Consider the following 23,038-nt stretch of genomic DNA (forward strand, 5'->3'; position numbering starts at 1 on the left):
TATCATATAAAATCAAAACTACTGACTGGCCATCTTCATCTCCAATCTTCTCATGTAAACTGTTTTGGTACATAAGGAGATTGTTAAGGGCCCAGCATGCAGCTTCCTGGATCAGGGGAGAAAAAAGAAACCTGTCAAAACATAAATTAATGAACAAACATAATTTTGAATAACTATAATATTTATGAAAGAGTACAACCTGCACATGCTTATTCTTTCTATGCCATGTTAATGCTTTGTAACAGGTTTCCAACCAGAACAATTTATCTTCTTCCTCATCATCAGTCTCCGAATTCTCATTCTTTTCCTCTAAATCTTGATTTAAGAAAATGGTCTCAGCTTGAAAAAATATAAATATATGACTTACTTACAGTTTGAATGACCAACATGAAGTCCATATTTTGAAACATTATGAAAAAGTGAGGTATTCCTTAGTTGTGGCCTTAGTTCATTATAAAGACTTTTTTAAATATATTACACACCTCAGAATACTGCTATTCCATCAAATGAGGAAGAGAGTACCAAACAAACCTAATAGATTAGAGGAAGATTAACTGAGATTAGCTGTCCAATAACAAAGCTAAATCAAGGATGTATTTACTCATGTACAAAGTGGGAATGGTATAATTATCACAACTGTTAGTTCCCTTGAAAGTATCTTCTATTAGAAAATGAATTACATTAGGACAGAAAAGCCAATTAATGATACCTTCTCTACATATGACTTTCTTGTTATAACGATGTCTTGTTATAATGTTCACATTCAAGATCAAATGCAGCTATAAAAATTTCCTTTTGAGTACAGTTACTTACTGAGGAGCGCTAAACAGCTGAGTGCTGCAATCTGTAACGTGGCGTTCTCTGAATATCGCCGCACGGCTTTCACCACAAACTCATGTACCTCATTTAATACCAGAATATTAAAAAAATTACCTAAAAGGTAAGTGAGATACTAGCTGAATTCTCATCCATGGAACTTAAATTACCTTGAGTTATACAACAGTATTTATATCAATAAATATGAAGAGTAAATACTTTAATGACATTAAGATATATATTAATTTAATTAAAATAGCTTAATATAATTGCATAAAGGCTTGAAAATTTATTTCATGAAGTCATTTAATTATCTTACTTAGACAAAGGAACTGACTGAGCAAAAATAGTGGTATGTTTGGGTTACATTAATTTTGTGTTCTTTCACTCCCTCTCATGTCATTATCATATAAAACAATGAGGTATCTGTTATGCATGGCTTTTGTACAAAACAGCTTGATTTTCTAAAGATGAGGGAGAAAACCTCCCTTGTGATTAAGTGCTTTTGCCGAACCCTTCTTTCTCTTAAAGGAATGCTGCTCAGAAAACTCATTAGCATGCATCATTTACTTGATCTTATCTGTGATGATCTTAGAAAAAAAAAGTAAGAGAATATTTCACCCCCTCTAACCCAAACCAGGAAGAAGTCTCACCCCTTTGTACATTCACTTTTCTGAGAATCAACACATCATCCAAAAATCTAAATCCTTATGAGGAAGGAATTTGTAAATGATATTCCACATGTATGTGCCTCCTTCCATTTAAGCCTATTTGTAACTCTCTAACAGTCACAAGTTTCCTTCTAGAAGTAAGAATGAGGGGCGCCTGGGTGGCTCAGTTATGATCAGGTCATGATCTGGGGTCAAGACCTTTGTGGGCTCCCTGCTCAGCGGGGAGTCTGCTTCGCCCTCTCCCTCTGCCTCTTCCGCAGCTCCTGCACTCATTCTCTCTCTCTCTCTCTCAAGTAAATAAACAAAATCTTTAAAAAAAGAAGAAGAAGGGGCGCCTGGGTGGCTCAGTTGGTTAAGCGACTGCCTTCGGCTCAGGTCATGATCCTGGAGTCCTAGGATCGAGTCCCGCATCGGGCTCCCTGCTCGGCAGGGAGTCTGCTTCTCCCTCTGACCCTCCTCCCTCTCATGCTCTCTGTCTCTCATTCTCTCTCTCTCAAATAAATAAATAAAATCTTTAAAAAAATAATAATAAAAAAAATAAAAAATAAAAAATAAAGAAGAAGAAGAAAACTCCTATTTAGCTACAAGTGTAATTAAATGAACCCTGAGACACAAAGCCAGGATTGGAAAAGATCCTATATTATGAAAAGCCTAAAGCCCACACTAAATATTAATCAACGGCTTCAAAATCAAAAGGCAGTTTAATTAGGTATAGCTCTTCTCTGGGGCTCCTGGCTGGCTCAGTCAGTTAAGCATCTGCCTTCGGCTCAGGTCATGATCCCAGGGTCCTGGGATTGAGTCCCGCATCGGGCTCCCTGCTCAGCGGGGAGCCTGCTTCTCCCTCTCCCTCTGCTGTGCCCTTTGCTTGTGCTCTCTCTCTCTGTCAAATAAATAAACAAAAATCTTTAAAAAAAAATTAGGTATAGCTCTTCTTTATCAACACCTTCTTATGTTCTTGCCTCTTTCACATTCCCCCACTAAGCAGACATACTCCCTGCCCTTAGAGGTCTGTAGTCTTGGAAAGTCATTTCATAGGATTCTCTTCTACTTTTACCAACTTATCTAAACTTGGGTTGTCCCTTCACCTTCTTTTTCCCTACCATGCCACTGCCAACAACCACTCTACCATTGACCAACTGTGTGACTCTGGGCAAATACCAGTGAGACCGGCCTTCTCTTACTTTCAGACAATTTATATGAAAATACATAGCAAATTATATAAGGCCTTTAAATGCATTAACCCCATAATTAGGTTACATAATTTGACAAAATGCTAAATAATTAGTCATTGACTTTGGGTTTTTATTTTAATTAGGAAGAGAAAGTTAAGCTTCTTCTGGAACAGTAACAAGGCAATAAATTCTCTAGCCATGAAATGGGACAGATAATAATCTGTTAAGAGATAAATGAGGAAGGGCGCCTGGGTGGCTCAGTTGGCTAAGCGACTGCCTTCGGCTCAGGTCATGATCCTGGAGTCCCGGGATCGAGTCCCGCATCGGGCTCCCTGCTCGGCAGGGAGTCTGCTTCGTCCTCTGACCCTATCCCCTCTCATGTGTTCTCTCTCTCTCTCAAATAAATAAAATCTTTAAAAAAAAAAGTAAAAATAAAAAAAAAATAAAATATTTTAAAAAAAAAGAGAGAGAGATAAATGAGGAAGAAAAGAAAAGCATCCTTATCTGAAGATCGAGTTAATGGCTTTTTAATACTGGATGGTGTTAACTCTAAGAGAAAGCAGGGAAAAGAAGTAGCCTGGAGGGGCGCCTGGGTGGCTCAGTCCTTAAGCGTCTGCCTTCGGCTCAGGTCATGATCCCGGGGTCCTGGGATCGAGTCCCACATGGGGCTCCCTGCTCGGCGGGAAGCCTGCTTCTCCCTCTCCCACTCCCCCTGCTTGTGTTCCTGCTCTCGCTGTCTCTCTCTCTGTCAAATAAATAAATTAAATCTATAAAAAAAAAAAAAAAAAAAAAAGAAGTAGCCTGGAGTAGCTTTACCAGCACTGGTAATGACTTAAGTTGGTTGGGGCATTCTTCTGCTTTGTGCTTCACATTTTCTACATGTTATGCTTATTCTTTTGTATGTACCAACTATTGATATAGTTATACTTTAAACTAACAATAAGATGAGACTTCTCTTTCATTATGCACATCAATTTTTGCCACTGCTTTTAAAATTCTAACCATGGCAGAACAGTTTGCTATTTTACAATATTTCTATCCAATGTATGTCAATATGCTACTTATCAACACACAACATACATATGCTATATATATTTGCATCATATAGACCATGATAATAAGTTAACCAAGAATTATAACTCACCTAATGTAAGCCTATGGAGCAAGCAACAACTCACTTCTTGAATTTTTTCATTGACAGGGAATGCTTTCATGGCTTCTACCACAATGTTGTAACACCTGACGTTGCCACTCATGAGGACTTCAACATTATTGCCTAAATTTAAAGAAATAATAATTATCCAAAGGTAATAAAAGGTAACAATTTCCCACTTGAAATATACATACAAAAACATCTTGTACATTTTGTGAATATATGCCAGCAAAAAGGCTATACTTCCAAATTTAAATATCATGTTCTGTCAAACAGCTGTAAAAAACACTATGCTCATTGCTCCTATAATAGGATTTAGACTCTTCTCTAGCATTAAGGGGAAATTGCTTTACTCCTGCTTCTTCACTTACAAACAAACAAAATAAAGGGATAATTGAGAGTGCTTTTATGTAAGCCTAAAAATGTAATGTCTTGGCCATAAGTTTTCAAATAAATGCGTTTGGGGCCTATTTCCTAATGAGGCACTAACTCCATTGGATAACGCCTTTTACATTGTTCCTTTTTCTCAAACCAGCAGAAGGAAAATCAAAATCTTGTCACGTAACAGTTCAGCTAAAATCAACTATGACTTATTTCCTGCCCATTCCAGAAGGGCAGCAGAAAAGCAGACGTGTCCTGGGCATCAAATTCAAGGTTCCTGAGGCTCTGAGATAGAAGGGGAGAAGTAGGGGGCAGGAAGCAGGGCACAGATGACTAAGGGACAAACACAGGTGAACCAGAAAGAAAGGAAGGAATCTACTGGGAAAGGCAGTCAGTCAACAGAAAGAGCGAGTATATGAACCCACGTGGAGAAAACGAATTTGCATTTCTGAATGAAATGTTGACTATTATTAAAACAAACCCCCCCCCCCAAAAAAAGGTGTTTGCAAAACATTTTTCTGTGTTTTTTGGCATAACCAAACTAACCAACTGTTTCTCCAAAAATATATTTTTAATGTTTAAGTTGTATTTTAAGGAGCATTGAATATAGGAAAACATGTTCTGATAAAAGGAAATGGCTTCTGAGAATAATTATCTGCTTTTACTCAGAATAGCAGACATGATTTGCCCTAAGACTCAGAAGCAAACATCTTTCAATTAGAATCAGTGTTTAAAACATTTCATTTTTCTTATTTTTAGTTGCTACTTTCTTTGACCTTTGCATTCTGAATCAACACATTCTTCACTGCAGTTATGTCAGATGGGGCTGGAAAACAATGAATTTCAAAGCACCCAGCCCAAAACAAATAAATAAATGTATAAATATAACTGAGGAAAGGTAAAATGAAAAATATATTTGGTTTGTTGACAGTGGATGACTCAGAAATTTTGAAGTATGTCCATTCTCTATTATAGTGCAATTCCATCTACTTTCAAATGTTCAATTTCCCATGGATAAGAAAATGATGGATTTTATGACAATCATAAGAAAGAGCATCCTTTCACAATGGGATTGGGTTTTTACTGAAGACTCACATCAGATTTCCATGTCTGAAACCATGTTGCATATTATATATACCATACTACAGTACACATGTAGGAAATATAAATTATGTAATAACACTGTCGATATTTTTACACTTACTACATACCAGGTACTAGTCTGCATTTTTCAAGTTATTTAACCATTTAATCCTCACAACTTCGCATGTGTGAAGATGAAAACATCACTAGATAAATGCGTGTGTATATCCTGCATGAAATGCTCATGTGCACTTACAAAACAAAAGTAGTAGATTCGGGAGCATGATTTTAGCCCATTAGCAGTCACTGGTAATATACACAGTAAACTAATTTCTTCTTATTTGTACTTTTTTTGTGATACAAGTGCCTAGATTTCAAAGCATCAAGAAAATGCTAAACAAGAATCATTATAAAGTTCAAACTTCATCCTGTGGCTTTTCAACCCTTTCAAGATCTGCTTATGTTTCCAGCTTCATCACACTGACTCTTATCAAGCCCTGCCCCCCACCTCCCTTAAATAACACAAAGGCAGACACTCAGGGCTGGACATATGCATAGGTGTGCGCGCATACACACACAAACACACACTCTTAAGTACACAGTTTACTGAACTACTTTTATCTTCTTTTTTAATTAATTATTTCCTTTAATTTAAATTCAATTAATTAACCTATAGTGTATTATTAGTTTCAGAGGTAGAGTTCAGTGATTCATCAGTTGTATATAACACCAGGTACTCATTACACGGGCGCTTCTTAATGTCCATCACCCAGTTACCCCATCGCCCCACCCACCTCCCCTCCAGCAACCCTCAGTTTGTTTCCTATGATTAAGAGTCTCTTAGGATTGGTCTCCCTCTCAGATTTTGTCTTGTTTTATTTTTCCCTTCTTTTCCCTATAATCTTCTGTTTTGTTTCTTAAATTCCACATATGAGTGAGATCATATGATAATTGTCTTTCTCTGATTGACTCATTTCACTTAGCATAATTCCCTCTAGTTCCCTCCACGTCATTGCAAATGGCAAGATTTCTTTTTGTGTGTGTGGCTACGTAGTATTCCATTGTATAGATATACCACATCTTCTTTATCCATTCACCTGTTGATGGACATCTGGGCTCTTTCCACAGTTTAGCTATTGTGGACATTGCTGCCATAAACATTGGGGTGCACATACCCCTTCAGATCACTACATTTGTATCTTTGGGGTAAATACCTAGTAGTGCAATTGCTGAGTCATAGGGTAGCTCTATTTTCAACTTTCTGAGGAACCTTCATACTGTTTTCCAGAGTGGCTGCACCAGCTGCATTCCCACCAACAGTGTAGGAGGGTTCCCCTTTCTCCGCATCCCCGCCAACATCTGTTGTTTCCTGACTTGTTAATTTTAGCCATTCTGACTGGTGTGAGGTGGTATCTCATTGTGGTTTTGATTTGTATTTCCCTGATGCCAAGGGATGTGGAGCACTTTTTCATGTTTCTGTTGGCCATTTGTATGGCTTCTTTGGAGAAATGTTTCTTCATGTCTTCTGCCCATTTCTTGATTGGATTATCTGTTCTTTGGGTGTCAAGTTTGATAAGTTCTTTATAGCTTTTGGACACTAGCTACTTTCATCTTCTTGAATGCACTATGCTTTCTCTTGCTCCAGGATCCTGACACTTAACGATGTTCACTGCCTGAGACACTCTGCCTGCACTTCATCTCAGACATCCCTACACACAAAGCTCTCATCATTAAAGTCTCTACTAAGAGACTTTGCCTCCCTTCTTGTTTTTCTCATAACCCCAGGTACTTCTGCCAATACCTGCCTTATAATACACTGTAATCACCTATATTATCTATATCTGGCATGGTACCATGGGCTCTGAGGAGGCAAGAAACATGCCGACATTTTCTGCTACTGTTTCCCAGCACCAAGTGTTGAGTCAGCTGCAGTAGAGTATCAATAAATAAAAAATAATTAAATTAATAAATAAATAAACAGGATTCCCATCTGCAAGTTTCTACATAATAAAAAATATTTTTAAATGCACTCAGAAAGGACATAAATTGTAATTTTTCATATACAAAAAAGAAATCATGCACATGGGGTACTTACAAGGAATTGCTAGGGAATGTAAACAGTGCAGGACATGAAACACAATTTCCTCTTCATCTTTAAAATTTTTTAATGCATTGAGCAAGATCATATAATCTTTATTCTCAACAAATTCAGTCAGCTGCTCCTCTGAAACTAGAAAAATGAAAGACAAAATACTGAAAAAGTTTAAAGATGATATAAATTTTAATTACTTAAAAATATAATATTCATGTCAATTATATGAGACACAGTAAATACAATAGACATAAAGTTAAAGATGCGTATTTCAGTCAAACCCTTCTTAAGAATTTTATAATGGGGGGCGCCTGGGTGGCTCAGTTGGTTAAGCGACTGCCTTCGGCTCAGGTCACGATCCTGGAGTCCCGGGATCGAGTCCCGCATCGGGCTCCCTGCTCGGCAGGGAGTCTGCTTCTCCCTCTGACCCTCCTCCCTCGCATGCTCTCTGTCTCTCATTCTCTATCTGTCTCAAATAAAAAAAAATAAAATCTTTAAAAAAAAAAAAAAGAATTTTATAATGGGGAAAAAAGCTACTGAGATTAAAAGAATTTCTTTTTGATCTGTATTAGTTTAGTGTTTTAAAATGTAAAAGTGTTAGTGACCAAATTATTCTCAGAAAAACAAAATTACTTATAATTTCCTTTGGGAAACTGACCAATGACTAATAAAGATGGCCTACTGCAAGTGACTATATCAATACTTAAAAAGGAGTGGTCAGTGGTACACTGTTTAAAAGCAGCTCAGTTCAAAAGGGGTGAACTTTAGCAAATGACAAGTAATTAGACTTTGAAGTACTCTGTCTCAATGATCTTGATTTCATCAGAGATTATTATTAATTTTCATAATTAAAGTCTTTTTAATCAAGCCAGTGAGTTCCATTTGGAGTCATTTTATTGGGTGGGTAGCTCAAAAACATGTATACAAATCTGGCTTTTCTAGCCTGAGAAGAGCACAGACAAAAACGCTGGAAAACGTGGCACTCTATGATCAGCATTACTTTTTTGTTTTTCAACTTGATACCAATGGTCCGTATAAAATGATGTGAAATTGGTTAGGTTCTTCAAATAAGTGAGGAGTATCATGGAACTTTCTCATTTTATTGAGCAGTTTCCACAGTATACTTTCAAATTTTGAAAATTCACTTTACAGGTCCCAGTAAGTCCCAGAGAACTTGATAGTCCTAAAAAACTCAGAAATTTTTCTGCTCTATATTTAATCAAAATACTGTCAGTACTGATAATATTTCTATTGAAAGAGCTTCCTTTTAACATTCCCTGGTCCTTCTCCATATGTCCTGGATGGGTCCCACAATGCTTGTCAGAGAGCTCTTCTTCGATCAACAAGAATGTGCCCTTGGGGGCGCCTGGGTGGCTCAGTCGTTAAGCGTCTGCCTTCGGCTCAGGTCATGATCCCAGGGTCCTGGGATCGAGTCCCACATCGGGCTCCCTGCTCAGCGGGAAGCCTGCTTCTCCCTCTCCCACTCCCCCTGCTTGTATTCCTGTTCTCGCTGTCTCTCTCTGTCATATAAATAAATAAAATCTTTAAAAAAAAAAAAAAAGAAGAAGATATCCCGAAAGACATGCAGTTCCTTGATTCCCCACTCACAGTAAACCCTCTTCTCTGCCAAGCCTGATCATCAGAGAGTTGGGTTCCAGGCCCATGCTGTTCTGACACTTGACAGAGTCTCTTTCACTGAAATACACTTTGTACTCCTTATAAAACGTGTGTACTTTATCATCTCATCCAGGGAAACCCAAGAGAGTATTTTACCAGGTTTCCCATGACGCTGATCCCTTCTCCTGATAAATGGGTTTATTTTTATTTCAAGTAACTTTGTAACAGGCAACGTTTAACTCTTCTTTGCCTGATAGGAAGGAGAGAGCCAGATTTCTGGTCCATACCTTGACAAGTATACAGGACCTGAAGTCACTAGTAAATTTAACCAGGCTTTACATTATTTTCCCTTCACACATTTCCTCATCCACTTTTTTCTCTAGTGTACTATAAATATCTATAAGCTATTTAAAGTCTTTTTGAAATGAGACAAGAATTAAATAGTAGATGTTGATCTATTCCATTCCTGGAGATGCCAGAAACTCGGGTGACAAACTGACATAGACACAGAACCCACGTAAGTTATTCTTATCCTAAACCTCCAGCACTATTGGTTCTCATAATGATGCAGAAGGAGCTCTCAAAAAATGGTGGTAAATTGAACTACAGTGGTGGTAACCAGCTGTGTGCCCACAGGCAGGTTGCTCATGTCACCTCTCCCATCTATACCCTCATCAAGTCAGTGGAAGGACTCATGGTTCCAACCAACTCCAAAATGACATGATAATCTCTGTTATCAATCTTAGTCCCATGAGATAAAATACATATTTGTCTTTTTCCTAAGGGACACTCTGCAAACCTTCTGGTTCTTTATACAGAGTCTTCAACAATTTCTAAAATCCCTGGAGATGACTCAACATCATAAATCCAAATTTAATCTATGCTTTGACTTTACAGTTTTATTTTTTCTTTCTTAACACCTACACATCCAGTTTGCAAAGTGAACCATAAGTTTTGTTAAGCAATGGAAGAAAGTCTACTACAATTGCACAATTTATAACCCATGAATGAAATTCATTCCACAAAACAATATTTCTGAATTAACCCCATTATTTATCCTTGACTGATAGCCCCCACTTCTTCATAAATAGTAAAATTTTAGCTACCTTATTATCATAACTATATTCTACTTTTCCGTTGCTTCTTTTATAAATATGAAATAGAGAATCTGACATTTTTAAATACCTCTTTCAAACAGCACACGTAAAGCTTTGCATCCAAGTTTCTGGACTTCGTCATTGGCTGAAAATGTGCGCATGGCATCAAAAATTAACAAGAAAATATCACTTTCTTCATCCAATATCAGCAAAGTGATTTTGCCTATTTTGAAAAGAACAATATGCCCCAGATAAATAGCTGTTTCAACATTTAGTATGTTTATTTTTACAGGAGGACTATGAATGGTTTGTGGACTCTACTTCCTGATAAACCACTTAATTACCCCAGATGTTAGACCTATCAAGCTCTACGATCTAAGTGAAATAAATTCCCAGTACACTTAACTATAACTCTGCGATTCCTAATCAATACCTGTAGCCAAGGTCTTTTGCTCTAAACTCCTGAAACGTATTTCTATCTGCCTCTTAGACAACACCATCTGAATATTCCATGGGCCCTATATCTAGCCTTCTTCTGTTCCCTGTCTTCTTCAGTGATACCATCATCCAAATTACCCAAGAGTAACTACCAACTCATCTTCCTTCTTCCATCCTCCCTCTCTCTTCGCACAGTCTGCTCAACCAAGGAATTAACTCGTTACCAAGTCCTGCAAGTCTATCTTCTAACTAATTTTGAAAATTCCCTTTGAAGTAGCAGCCCCCCCCCCCCAATTCCTATTGCATTCAGAACCTCATCATCTCTCACTTGGGATGCAAACACAATTGTTTAATGCTCTGCCTGGCCCAAATCCCTCCCTAACTAATTTATCCCCTGCATTATATTTCTAGCACCAATGTGCTCCTATATATCCCTTTTTGAAATCTTCTAAAGTCTTTTCATATTGTTCAGTCTGTCCAACAAGACCCTTCACAAACTGACTTCATGTATCTCATCAGCCTCACTCCCTCCATGCACTGTCTCGACTCCAAACATACTAAACTCCCTACTCATGACTTAACGTTTTCTTTGATAACCCTTCACACTTGCACTAGCTGTATAGAATGCCCTCCCACTCCAAACATATTCCTGCCATAATTCGAGAAATAACCACAAACGGCACCTACTCTGTCAATAAAAACAATAGTACTGGAATAGGAGTGGTAGTAATAATAAATACGTGTCTAGCACGTAATGTGTCTTACACCGGTTGAAGCAGCTCACGCCAACACATGTAAAAACCCACCACGACCCCATAATGTAGGCGCAATCCCCATTTTAGAGGTAAGAAAACTAAAGTACATAAAGGTTAAGTGACCCAAGTGACTTTGTCCAAGTTCCAACAACTAATAAGAGACAGAGCTGAACTACTTAGGCAGTTTATGTCCATGCTCCTAAGTTCTTTGAATGAGTTTAGCTACTCTCTTCTCTATGTTCCTGTAGTGCTTTTTATCATATCCCAGTTATAGTAATTTTCTGATTAAATTGAAATTTTGGGGGTATCTTCGTGGCTCAGTCGGTTGAATGGCCAACTTTTGTTTTCGGCTCAGGTCACGTGGGATCAAGCCCTGTGCCCGGCTCTGGGCTCAGCACAGAGTCTGCTTTGGATTCTCTCTCCCTCTCACTCTCCCTCCAGCTTATGCTCTCTTTCTCTCTCTCTCTCTCTCTCTCTCTTTCAAATAAATAAGTAAAATATTTAAAAAATAAAAAATAAATTGAAATTATTTCTCACACTACTCTTTTTTTAAAGATTTATTTATTTATTTGAGAGAGAGCACTCGTGCATGAGTAGGGGGAGGGACAGAGGCTGAGACTCTTCAAGCAGACTCCCCATTGTGTGTGCAGTGTGAGGCGGGGCTGGATCCCAGAACCCATGAGACTGTGACCTGAGCGGAAATCAAGAGTCCAACGCTTAACCATCTGAGCCACCCAGGTGCCCCTCTCACACTATGTTTTATGTCTTTTCTTGTCCTGTCCAATTCAGGAGACACTAAGCACATGTGACTTTTTAAACTTAAATTTAAATGAATTAAAATTAAATAAAGTTAAAATTTAGTTTCCCACATTTCAAATGTTCAATAGCCACATATGGCTATTTGCCATGATATTGAAAGGTGCAACATTTCCTTCACTGCAAAAACTTATACTGCACTGTGCTGCTGGACTGTGTCCTTCTATGTTGCAGGAATTTTGCCTCATCTGCCTTAGAGTTCTCCAGAGGCCAGCACAAAAGTAAATGCCCAATAGCTATTAAATCCATTAACTAACAAACCAAACAATAAAAACAATCTATAAGTTAACCTTTAATAAGTATCTGAGATGAACTTAAAACACATTAAAAACTTCCCTAACAGCGTAAAATTCTAAATGTTACATGGAAGATACTAAATTAACCAGTCTTTTCAAGACCCATGTCAGGTTTCCTAACTGTCTGAATTTTTCTAATTCATAAACTCTCAGATTCCTGTCCATAGCAAATGGAGAACAAAGGAAAAAGAAAAAAAGGCTCCCAAGGATGGGTTTCAAATTAATCATGGTTAAGACTCGTTGGTGCAGGGCGCCTGGGTGGCTCAGTTGGTTAAGCGACTGCCTTCGGCTCAGGTCATGATCCTGGAGTCCCGGGATCGAGTCCCACATCAGGCTCCCTGCTCGGCAGGGAGTCTGCTTCTCCCTCTGACCCTCCTCCTTCTCATGCTCTCTGTCTCTCATTCTCTCTGTCTCAAATAAATAAATAAAATCTTTAAAAAAAAAAAAAAGACTCGTTGGTGCATCCCATTATGTATTTTAATAAAAGGCTGTGGTAAAGTGGTGAGAACCTTCCGGCCTTTCCTACTCCTATCCCGTCACACTCTGATCTTCACCTTCTTTCTTCCTTTCTCTTTCTCCTATCCAGTCTTCATGATTTAGTAGGGCCAATGAGCACATTTAAGAGCTTCCTACCCCACAGATCCAACCCGTATCATGCCATCTTCCCAAGCACCTATAACTCTAGGTATGCTGTTCTCTTGACCTAAAGCACCCTCTACCACTTTGAGAGGGAAAACCACTCCCCATCATCATGATTATCTCCCTGTGAGCAGCCTTTCTTCTCAGAACCTTATATAATAGCAAGTGTCCATCACAGCAATGATCATAACTATTGCACCATAAAGATTCTTTGTTTCCAGGTCAATAATCCTCCAAGCAGAAGTGTCCTCAAGGAAAGAACCTGATATGTGGACTCAGACCCTGGTTCTACTAGATACTGGCTGAAGCAATCTCTTTGTGCTTCCATGTCCCTCACTAGAAAACTGTGATCAAATACCCATCTCAAGAGATGTTTTGAGGATTACATTTTTAAAAGCATGTGAAGTATTTTACACATGAAGCCTGGCATCTAGCAAGTATTCAAGAAGCAATGCTATGTATTTTTAAAATATTACTATTATGTCATACCCTAGAACATATAGAAAACATATTAGAGATATAATGAAGAAAGATATAATAATGACAAGGACCTGTATGGCCAACAAGCTAATGGGAATGTGACATGCGGGACCAGACTTTGGGAGCAAAGCTGGGAAGAGAAATTAGGTTCAGGAATAATATATAAAGGTGATGCTTAAGGTCAGGATATTGGGTGGGATTTTTGAAAGAAAAAGAGTGGAGAAAAGAGATAAGGAGAGGGGCACCTGGGTGACTCAGTTGGTTAAGCGTCCGACTCTTGGTTTCAGCTCAGGTCATGATTTCAGGGTCATGGGATCAAGCCCTGCATCAGGCTCCATACTCAGCATGGAGTCTGCTTGCCCCTCTTCCTTTGCTCCTCCCCACTCTCTCTTTGCTCCTCCCCCCGGCTCCTCCCCCCACTCGCTCATGCTCTCTCTCTCTCTCTCTCCCTCAAATGGATAAATAAAATCTTTTAAAAAAAGACAGAGAGAAGGACAGAAAACAGAAACAAAAAGAATTTTGGAAATCACTGATATTTAGGTTATATTATATTCTTATATTTTAAAAAGACATTAAAACACATTTGGTAAATGGTTTAAAATATTTTTTTAGGGGCGCCTGCGTGGCTCAGTCGTTAAGTGTCTGCCTTCGGCTCAGGTCATGATCCCAGGGTCCTGGGATCAAGCCCCACATTGGGCTCCCTGCTCTGCGGGAAGCCTGCTTCTCCCTCTCCCACTCCCCCTGCTTGTGCTCCTGCTCTCACTATCTAAAATCTAAAAGATTTTTAAAATCTTTAAAAAATAAAATAAAATAAATAAAATAAAATATTTTTTTAATCTGAGTCAACATTAAAAATATACATGTGTATGTATTACCTGAAGTTAGAAGGAGATCTAAGGCCTTCAGTCCAACTGTTAACAGGTTTACACTGGCATTATGAACTGTTAGCATTTTAAGAATCAGTCTGTAATTAAAAACAGAAATCAAGGTAAGAGTGAATTATCATACCTAGATGTTTGCTTTTTTAGATGTTGTGCTTCACTCACCTATATTTTTATTCATCTCATTGTATTTCATTCCCTAAGAAGCTCTTGTGCATTTTTCTTCCATTAAAACTGAGCCAAACTTATAACGATTAAGAGGGAAATATGTCTCCATTAAAAAGTTAAAACTTTTTCTCTGAATATTCAAATTCAATTACTAACTACTTTCACCCAACTCCATATCTAAACTATCATGAGGAATTACATACATCAAGAGATCAGGCCCATTTTTATATTTGATATATACTTGTGTATTATACGTTATGTATGTTGATATATTAAAATATAGAGAGATGTAATAAAAATGTTAGTTTGTACATATAAATTAAGAACCCATATGAATATTTAAATTACTGATTTTTATTGTTTTTGAAAGAGAAACTGACAATATTTTATCAGTGAACCTAGTATATCAACAATATTCAATTAGTTAAAATTCATTCAGTTTAAATCTCTGAGTTAATCAATTCTAAAATATACAATCTTTAGTCTGTTCCTACCTAGTGGTGGTTAGCTTTACATCCTTCGAAGAAGAAAGAACCTGGTGACATCCACAGATTCCCAAGAAACTTGCCGCATGGTCTCCAGTCGGCAAGGTGAGGAATTGAGGGACCCAGTCCCTCTACTCCCGTCAATTCTCCTCCAACCCATGTTGCCCTACCTGTCCCTGCATCATACCCACTGTTCCGACTTCATCTCCACATGAAACTTCTTCTTTAGTACTGTACACCTTCGGTGGAAAAAAGTCCTTAAATATAGGGAGATTATGTTTCACAATAAAGTTTGCTGGGAATGATCTAATATGCTCCACTATAGAAGGCAGTGTGTCTACCTTATTCACACTACTTCAGGCCTAAAGTAAGACTATAATAAATATTTGATGAACAGGATGAATGAATGAATGAGTAAATGAGTGAATGCGTGGCTGAATGAAGGAGCAAATGAGACTCCCTACAGAAATGTTTATGTAATCTAATTTGAACAGTGAGTTTGTACTAGAATATGACTAGATGAGTTTTCTAAAACTCCCTAAGTTTATAGATTGCTAATCTTTGGGGATTTTGGAAATCTGCAACCAAATCAAGGGACACACAACATTTCAATTACTAATTACAGTTATATTTCGTATCATTCCTCATTAAGTGCTGCATACTTTAGAAGTGACTCATAGAGTTTCAGAAATTGTTTGGAGATGAGAACATTCATTAACTGTAAATATGCTCTTTTCAAAACACTCTTTAGATCATGGAAACTGAAGAACAGCAACACATAAAACATCAAAGATGGAAAAATGAGTAAGCACAGATATGCTCACCTATGAACAAACAGCTCTTACATGTTTAAATTTGCAACTATGGTTGATACTAATAAACAATACAAAGATGTAAAATTTAGTTTTGCACAAAATACATTTTCCACAAGCTATATGTCATTGGAAGCAATAGGTATTCACTTCTCTGTGGTAAAGAAAAGTCACATTAGGTATAAAGAACGCCTAAAGTTAATAAGAAAAGATAATTTTTAAAAGTCAAGGGAAAAAGTTATAAAAAAGGATTTTCCTGGAAACACATTTTTCTTCAGAAAATTTTTTCTTAACTAATTATGGCTAAAGAAGTGGTCTCATCTATGAAGTCATTATGTTGCAAACTGCAGTAACATAGCTGGTAAAACAACTATAAGATTTGACTGCAGATGTGCTGAAAGGTAATTTCCTCTTTTTTCTTCATTTTGAAAGCTGTGGTTTAAGCTCATAAATATATATGTATGACTATATATATAAATGTACTTTTTAAAGACAGTAAAGCATAAACTTCTAAATTACTACTTACAGAACCAAATTTTAGTACCCATATTTTTTTTTAAGAACTAGTAGTTTGTATCAGTTCTACTATTAAAAAGTAAAAAACTTTTGTTGGTTTGAATTCAGAAGTAGTCATCAAAAATCTACAACCTAACCAATTGTATAACTGCATTATTATATTATTAAAACAATAATAATAGCACCTGACATTCTACCTCAAATGTCAATTTTCTACCTCAATTAGATAATATACTCCTGGGTTGAAAGAAATCTCTCTATAAAGGTGTAAGTCACTGATTTGAGAAAAAAATATCTGTATTTTAGAGGATTTTACCAGATTTGCTTGGATTACAAATACATGATATATCAAGGGCAGGATTGTCATATGTATGGATAAACACTTAATGAAGTTTGGTTTTACGTATCTGTCATACTTACTGGTGAACGCCAAGTACTTCCCAATCATGTCCAATATCCTGAGGTCCCATTAAGCTTTGCATTGTATTTGGACAGATTTCTATCAATTTGCAAAGAAGTGACCAACCCACCTAAAAGCAAGAAAGGCAAATATTCACATTTTTTAAACATGCTAAAAGAACATATTCAGTCTCTTCATTCTTACTGGAATACGTGACTACCTATTTTTAAATAATTATTTTAAAACAAAATGACATCGTAAAATGCTTACTGAGGAAAGCAAGCCATATATATAAAATACATCTTTCTCCAAAAATCATACCAAAAGGACATACAAAAAAATATTAGAGCATTCCTGAATGATGAAGTTAACAGATGTGCCTATTATCTAAATAAAAAGAAATAAAATAAAATGAAACCAAAAAAAATAGTTTCAGAGGACACACCAAGATTATGAAGTACAAGATTTTTAAGTCACATCTACCTGACAGAATTTCTTCTAAATACTTAAGATTTTAATTGTAAGGGGAAAAATTAAGTGATTAGGAATGGAGGCTAAAACAAATTTTTTTTAATTAAAAAAAAAAAAAGGAATGGAGGGTTAGGGGAAGTTGGAAATTTTGATAGCAAAGTAAAGACTGCTCCGCAGGGAGGGTAGGTAGAATGACTGGCAGAGAAAAGGAATGGTCTGACCAGTATAACGTCTGGTACAGGAAAAAGAGAAAGGCACTATAAGAAAGAGAGGGGGTAGAATTGCTCAATGGGTCCCTCCAGGTTTCTTTAGAATATCCAAATATGATTTGATGAGATGTGGACATCAAAAATATCCCTAGACTTTTTCCCATTTCCAAATGAAATATGATCTTACTGATGCATTATATATACAACTTTTTTCAATCTGTTTATACATGATGCCAACTTGAATAAGTTGCTCTTCTGAAAAAAAACACAATTTTTAAAAATACAACTTTTTTAAAAATAGGGTATTTGAATTTCAAACTAGAGATTAAATTTAACTCACTCTTCCTGTTGTATATTCCTCTCTACACTTGATCTAATTTTAAGGAATCTTCCATTCTTTCTATTATATTACAGAACTAGATTTGATATAGTCAGAAAAAAAGAAAATCAAAAATGTATAAATATGTAGCATCTAGAGAGTCATGAAAATGTGTCTAAGTAGGATGTGTGATAAATATCGATACATGAAGCCTGACAGCGAGAGTCCCTGTCAGAATTACCCAGAGAAGGATACAGTATGGAAAAGGTAGGACTTGAGCCAGATTTCAAAGGAATTAGAAACGTGGTCATTCAAAATAGGGAAATGGAAGCCTCTGAAACTGCTAAGCTGTGAGGAGAGTGAGGGGCCAGGTGGTAAGGACAGTGCTGCAGGGCAAGGGTCTTGCTAGACAAGACCAGACACAGAAGTGGAGCCCAGTGATGCGGACCCGGATGACAAGGTGAGCACTTCTATGCATCCAATAAGGAATAATGGCACAAGTTTGTTGTTTACAAGAATAAACAAGGGCTCTTTCACAAGACAAAAATGATTACACAAGATCTCTTTACAATATGATTTCTGAATCTTTTCTGGATTAAGCATGAATTGCTTTACTCTGTCATTACATCCTTTTACATAATTTCAAACTGCTTGAAAAGGCAGCAATTTCTGACAGCTATTTTTACCTATATTTAAGTAGGACATCCTCCTCCACGTAAGCCGAACAGACATTGACAATCCAGCTGTCATAGAAACCAGCTATTTTCGTGCTTTCATAAAATACATCGAGACTTTTTCCCCAAGTATTTAAGAAAATGATATTTGGAACAGCTTCCGGTGGGAAATAAATCATAAGTCACATAGGATGCTCTACTCATTTCTGTACCTGCATGACTGACTCGAGGAGAAAACCTGTTTTGTTTTGGTTGGTGAATAAGCAGCATCAGTAATTGCTTTGCAAAAGGATTGAGGCAACTGAGCCTCTATGATTAAACAGAAATCACTGGCAGCAGAGCAGAGGTAACAACTGATCCATTAATCTACTCAATTAAAAGCTTATCTTTCAGAGAGAAGGTTCCTATCCTGCCCAGTTATAATACAATTAAATTGGTAGTTTCACGTTATTATAACTATTCTGGAAACTCAAGCATCTAATTAATGCACAATGGGAAAGAGTCCAGGGGTTAAAGAAAAATTCAGTCACTTTCATTTATTTCGTTCTCTTACTTCAAAGGTTGAAACTTGTGGATAAAGACAAGTTATGTAAAATTGAGGAGCACAGAGAAATGATGGGATGACTGGCAGAAAAAGGAAACTACAAGACAGCTAGCCTAACTACCAATTCTCTAAAGACTGTCATTTATTACAGAGCATTAATAAAATGTAAAAAGACCTTGAAAATACAAATTTGGAGTCTGGAGTATCACGTGAAATGAACTCTAGAAAAAAACCTTAATATTTACTTTTGAATTTACCTTACCTTCTTAAATTCATCATTCGGAAGTTTTAAGTCAGCACTTCCAACCAACTCAAAATATAAAGCATTAAAGGATATGTATACTAATTACACCACAAATGTGAAGAAAATTGAAGGAAAAGAACTCTTTTAAGTGGAGTATTAAAGTATCAGTAGAGACCCCTTTCTACATCCCTTTGATAAGACCAATGATAATTAAAATGGATAACATAGTTGTGCCTAGCATGGCCACAGTATTTGTAACAAACCATTGTGCTTCTTACTTGCAAGAACAGCTTGTGAATTCACAGTGTATACTGGAAAGAGATTTTGAAGTATGTGAAGACTTGAGTCCTGGCTCTATCATGAGCTCCATGGTCCTAAATGAGCTACTTAACTCTGAGGTTAAAAATGTCCAGTGAGATTTCTGACAGAGCAGTGAGATTCCAGTGAGAATCACACAACAGCTTTTGCAGACGAATACATGTACAGTGCTGAAATGAATAATTCTATTCCATTAAAGAACCAAATCAAAAGACAATTCCTTATTTTCTTGCATACTTTGTCTCTGGTACCCGCCGGACAAAATATTAAGTGACATTCATAGCTATTCCAGACAAACATGTCCAGGCTTGGACAGCTTGTAAAACAAAGAATGAAGTGGTGGGTCTGTTCCAGCCTCCCCTGGGTTCTCAAGTTCAGCATAGCCTCCTCTGGACCCTGCACACCAAGCCCTCCCAGGGTCCTGTGGGTTCTGAGTGGCACCCAACAGGGGAGCTCTCTATATCAAGCATGGAATCCAAGGGATAGAGGCTGCCAGGCAAGGCACTTCTGAACACCAAAGCAGAGGCAAGGAAGAAGGGATGATGTAGGAGGTGAGCAGCAAACACAATGGGCCAGCTTTAAAATGTGACTCATATTTCATCGGCAAAATTCAGACTCTGGATGCTAAAAGGAACGGTGTCTTTATCATGCCTCTCATCTTTTCATGATTTTGTTCGCTAACTCCCTGAAAATCAATAGTCCGATGGGAAACATTTCAGTGGAAGAAAAATTAATATAACCATTTATCCCACATTTAAACGTTCTCATATAAAAGAAGTTAGGTACATGGTTCACCCAGACTAGACATAGCTGGACACAGAGATGAACATAAAGATGAAGGTAGCTAGATATAGATTTGGAGATCCAGATAATTCTTACGTCTGTCTAGCCTCTCCAGCAAGTAATAAGAAACACTGGCTTTCTGACTACACCTTGAGAGAATTCAAAGTTCAATTCTCTTTCCCTTCAGGACCCAACGACATGCAAATGACTGATTTCAGTTCTCTAAGTCTCAGAATCTACAAAGGAAGTTAATATGTCAGGCAATAATTTGTTTTAACTGTATATCATCCTTAACGATCACCTTAGGACTCTTTTTTTTAAATATATTTAAGGTATTTGACAAATTTCTGTGTTTCCTATGGTATGGGTTCTAAGTTTCACTTTTATATTCAGTTTATATGAAAAGAGTTGAAAAATACAAATATAAACTTGTAGGAGAAAGGTAAAACATCATTTTCTTTAGATAATACAAGGTACACTACAACTGAAGGCCAGAAATCTGTTTTCAAATTTAAAAAAAAAAAAAAAAAAGAAACCTTAAACCTATGAGAATTTGCCAGTTACTTCATTTCATTAATTTAATTATTATTAATTTTTATTACTGTTAATCATTCTCCTTTCCCAAACTATTCACAATGGTGTCATCTTTAGGACATGCTGTACATTGGTAAGATTCTTAGAATAATCTGATTAAATGCTGAGGCTGATGAACTCATCTAGCCAATCACAGAACTAAATTTCAACCCATGATTATTCCCGCCCACCACCAACCATATTTTGTAGGTCTGTTGTACAAATTTACCTCTACAAAACAATCAGGGAGCACTTAGTGGGCCCTTTTAGATCATTAACATTTGATAATGATTTGACAACGCTTCCTTCTTAAAACCTGTCTGTGGTTTGTGAAGCCGAAAGTCAGAAATAACCCAGAACCTCTGGGTATATAATACGGACAGAAAAACATCTATTTCCGAAGAGAAAAGGGAAGGGGCGACATGAAAACAACTCCTTTACCTGCTGCACGCTAGCGACTCTCATATACAAGTCCAAGACGATCAACACAGGCACGTGGACTTTTTTGCCTTGAAATAACTTGGAGGCTGGAAAAGAAGGGGGTGAGGGAAAAGAAGCAAAGTCACGATTCACTCACCCCTTTTGGGTCTGAAACGGGGGGGAGGGGGTAAGCAAAAGAAGGGAGCGCAAGACCTTCCTAAAATTCTCAGCTCCTCTCTGCCCTAAGGAGGAGAGAGTCTTGGCTTCTCAAAAGTCCAGGTTTGTGCAACTCCGAAGTGCGAGGGAGAAAGTTTGCAAAGAGGCGGGGGGGGGGGGGGGTGCGAGGTGGGGGGGGGGGAGTTTCCTTGCGAATGATTACCGTGGTCGGCGTACGTGAACACCAGCATATCCTCCAGAATTTGGACCAGGGTCTCTATCTGTTTTCCTTCCTGGACATTGTTCAGCCTGACTATCAACTTCTTCAGAGTTTCCTCGTCCTCCTCCTCGCACCCCTGACAGCTGCCACTGGCCATGATGGACTCTGCTCCAAAGCGAGCGTCCCTCGCTCACGGAGGCCGGCTGCGCCGGGAAGGGGCCGGGGCGCCGCGGCGGCTCGCGGGGACCAGCACAGCTCACCGCCCGCAGCCAGCGCTCCCCGCCGGCCCCATCCGCACCCACGCCCGCCTGTTTATGAGGAAGGCGGCGGCTCCCCGCCCTGCGCTGCCCTCCCTCTCCCCAGCCCTCCTCCCCGGCTTCCTCCTCCCCCACCCAGGCCCCCAAAACGAGCTCAGGGGCCTGCGCGAGGCTCTGCCGAGGCAGGGCTACGCGGGCAGAACCGGGGCGGGCCGGCGGGTCGCGGCTTGAGCTGGGCCCGGCCGGGGTGACCGTGACCGTGGCCCCCGCGCCGGCCCAGGCCCGCTCCCCGACCCCGGGGAGCGCCGCCTCCCGGGACCGGATCCCGTTCGCCGCGGCCGCGCGGCCGGGAGTCCTGGTGGAAGAAACTGACCCGGCGCACTCCCGCGGAGTCCCCAGGCCCGGAGCCCCGCAGCCGCGGCGGGAGGAGGCGCGCGGCCGGCAGCCGCCCGACCCTCCAGCCCGGGATCCTCCAGCCCCGCGGAGGGTCTGCAAACTGGGGGAAATAAAAAATGAAAGCCTCCGCCTATCTCCAGATCTAAGAATAGAAATCTGGGCGTTGGGAAAGGAGGACACCGCCCAGTCGGCCCCTTTTAGGAAAACATGTTCTTTGGAGTTCCCCCTATAGGGAAATGAATGATTTCCCCCCAAGGATGGAAAGAGATTTTTGCAATCAAAATGTGCCCAGCTAAGGCTTTTTTCTATGGTTGTTGTGGCATTTGGTAGGAGAGCAAATAATAATCCCCCCCCCCTTGGTTATCTAGAGTTCTGATGGCCAAAAGTCCACTAAAATTAACTTTTGAAAATTTGAGTTTGCACTTCGTAGGGTCTTGATAATTGGGGCACACCAAAGAATAATCAGTTCTCAGCGCCATTTAAAGAAAAACACGGGGTAAAGGAAGATGAAAGCGGAAAACCAGAAAAAGTGAAAGATACAAACTTCAACATTGATCCCCTGATGTTTAAAATTACTTTTAAGTGTCTATAACCCTAAAGTTAAAAAAAAAAAAGAAAAAGAAAAAGAACCAAAGTAATGTGTTTTTCAGGAAGAGAAACCTAAGCAAGAGACACTGTAGACAAGG

At 38.5% G+C, this 23,038-nt stretch overlaps 1 protein-coding gene across 5 annotated transcripts in view; it reads right to left on the reverse strand.

Moving 5' to 3' along the window:
- Positions 1–22,467, reverse strand: part of LRRK2 (leucine rich repeat kinase 2) — a 141,924-nt gene extending 119,457 nt beyond the window's left edge. For 2 of the 5 annotated variants that reach the window (XM_064591393.1, XM_064591389.1), the window contains exons 1-10: positions 21,703–22,467; positions 21,345–21,430; positions 16,789–16,898; positions 14,382–14,470; positions 10,171–10,305; positions 7,372–7,506; positions 3,804–3,935; positions 814–933; positions 200–339; positions 27–106 (exon numbers count right to left, since the gene is read on the reverse strand). In XM_064591393.1, coding sequence (XP_064447463.1) covers positions 27–106; positions 200–339; positions 814–933; positions 3,804–3,935; positions 7,372–7,506; positions 10,171–10,305; positions 14,382–14,470; positions 16,789–16,898; positions 21,345–21,430; positions 21,703–21,856 — 1,181 coding nt within the window. In that variant the 5' untranslated portion in view covers positions 21,857–22,467. The remainder of the gene's footprint in view (positions 1–26; positions 107–199; positions 340–813; positions 934–3,803; positions 3,936–7,371; positions 7,507–10,170; positions 10,306–14,381; positions 14,471–16,788; positions 16,899–21,344; positions 21,431–21,702) is intronic. The other 3 variants (XM_064591390.1, XM_064591392.1, XM_064591391.1) reach the window with 2 other exon arrangements.
- Between the last annotated feature and the right edge of the window lie 571 nt (positions 22,468–23,038).

Source organism: Mirounga angustirostris, unplaced genomic scaffold, assembly GCF_029215605.1.
Source record: "Mirounga angustirostris isolate CCGP_5_RB_7025 unplaced genomic scaffold, mMirAng1.0.hap1 SCAF_5, whole genome shotgun sequence".
Classification (NCBI taxonomy): domain Eukaryota; kingdom Metazoa; phylum Chordata; class Mammalia; order Carnivora; family Phocidae; genus Mirounga; species Mirounga angustirostris.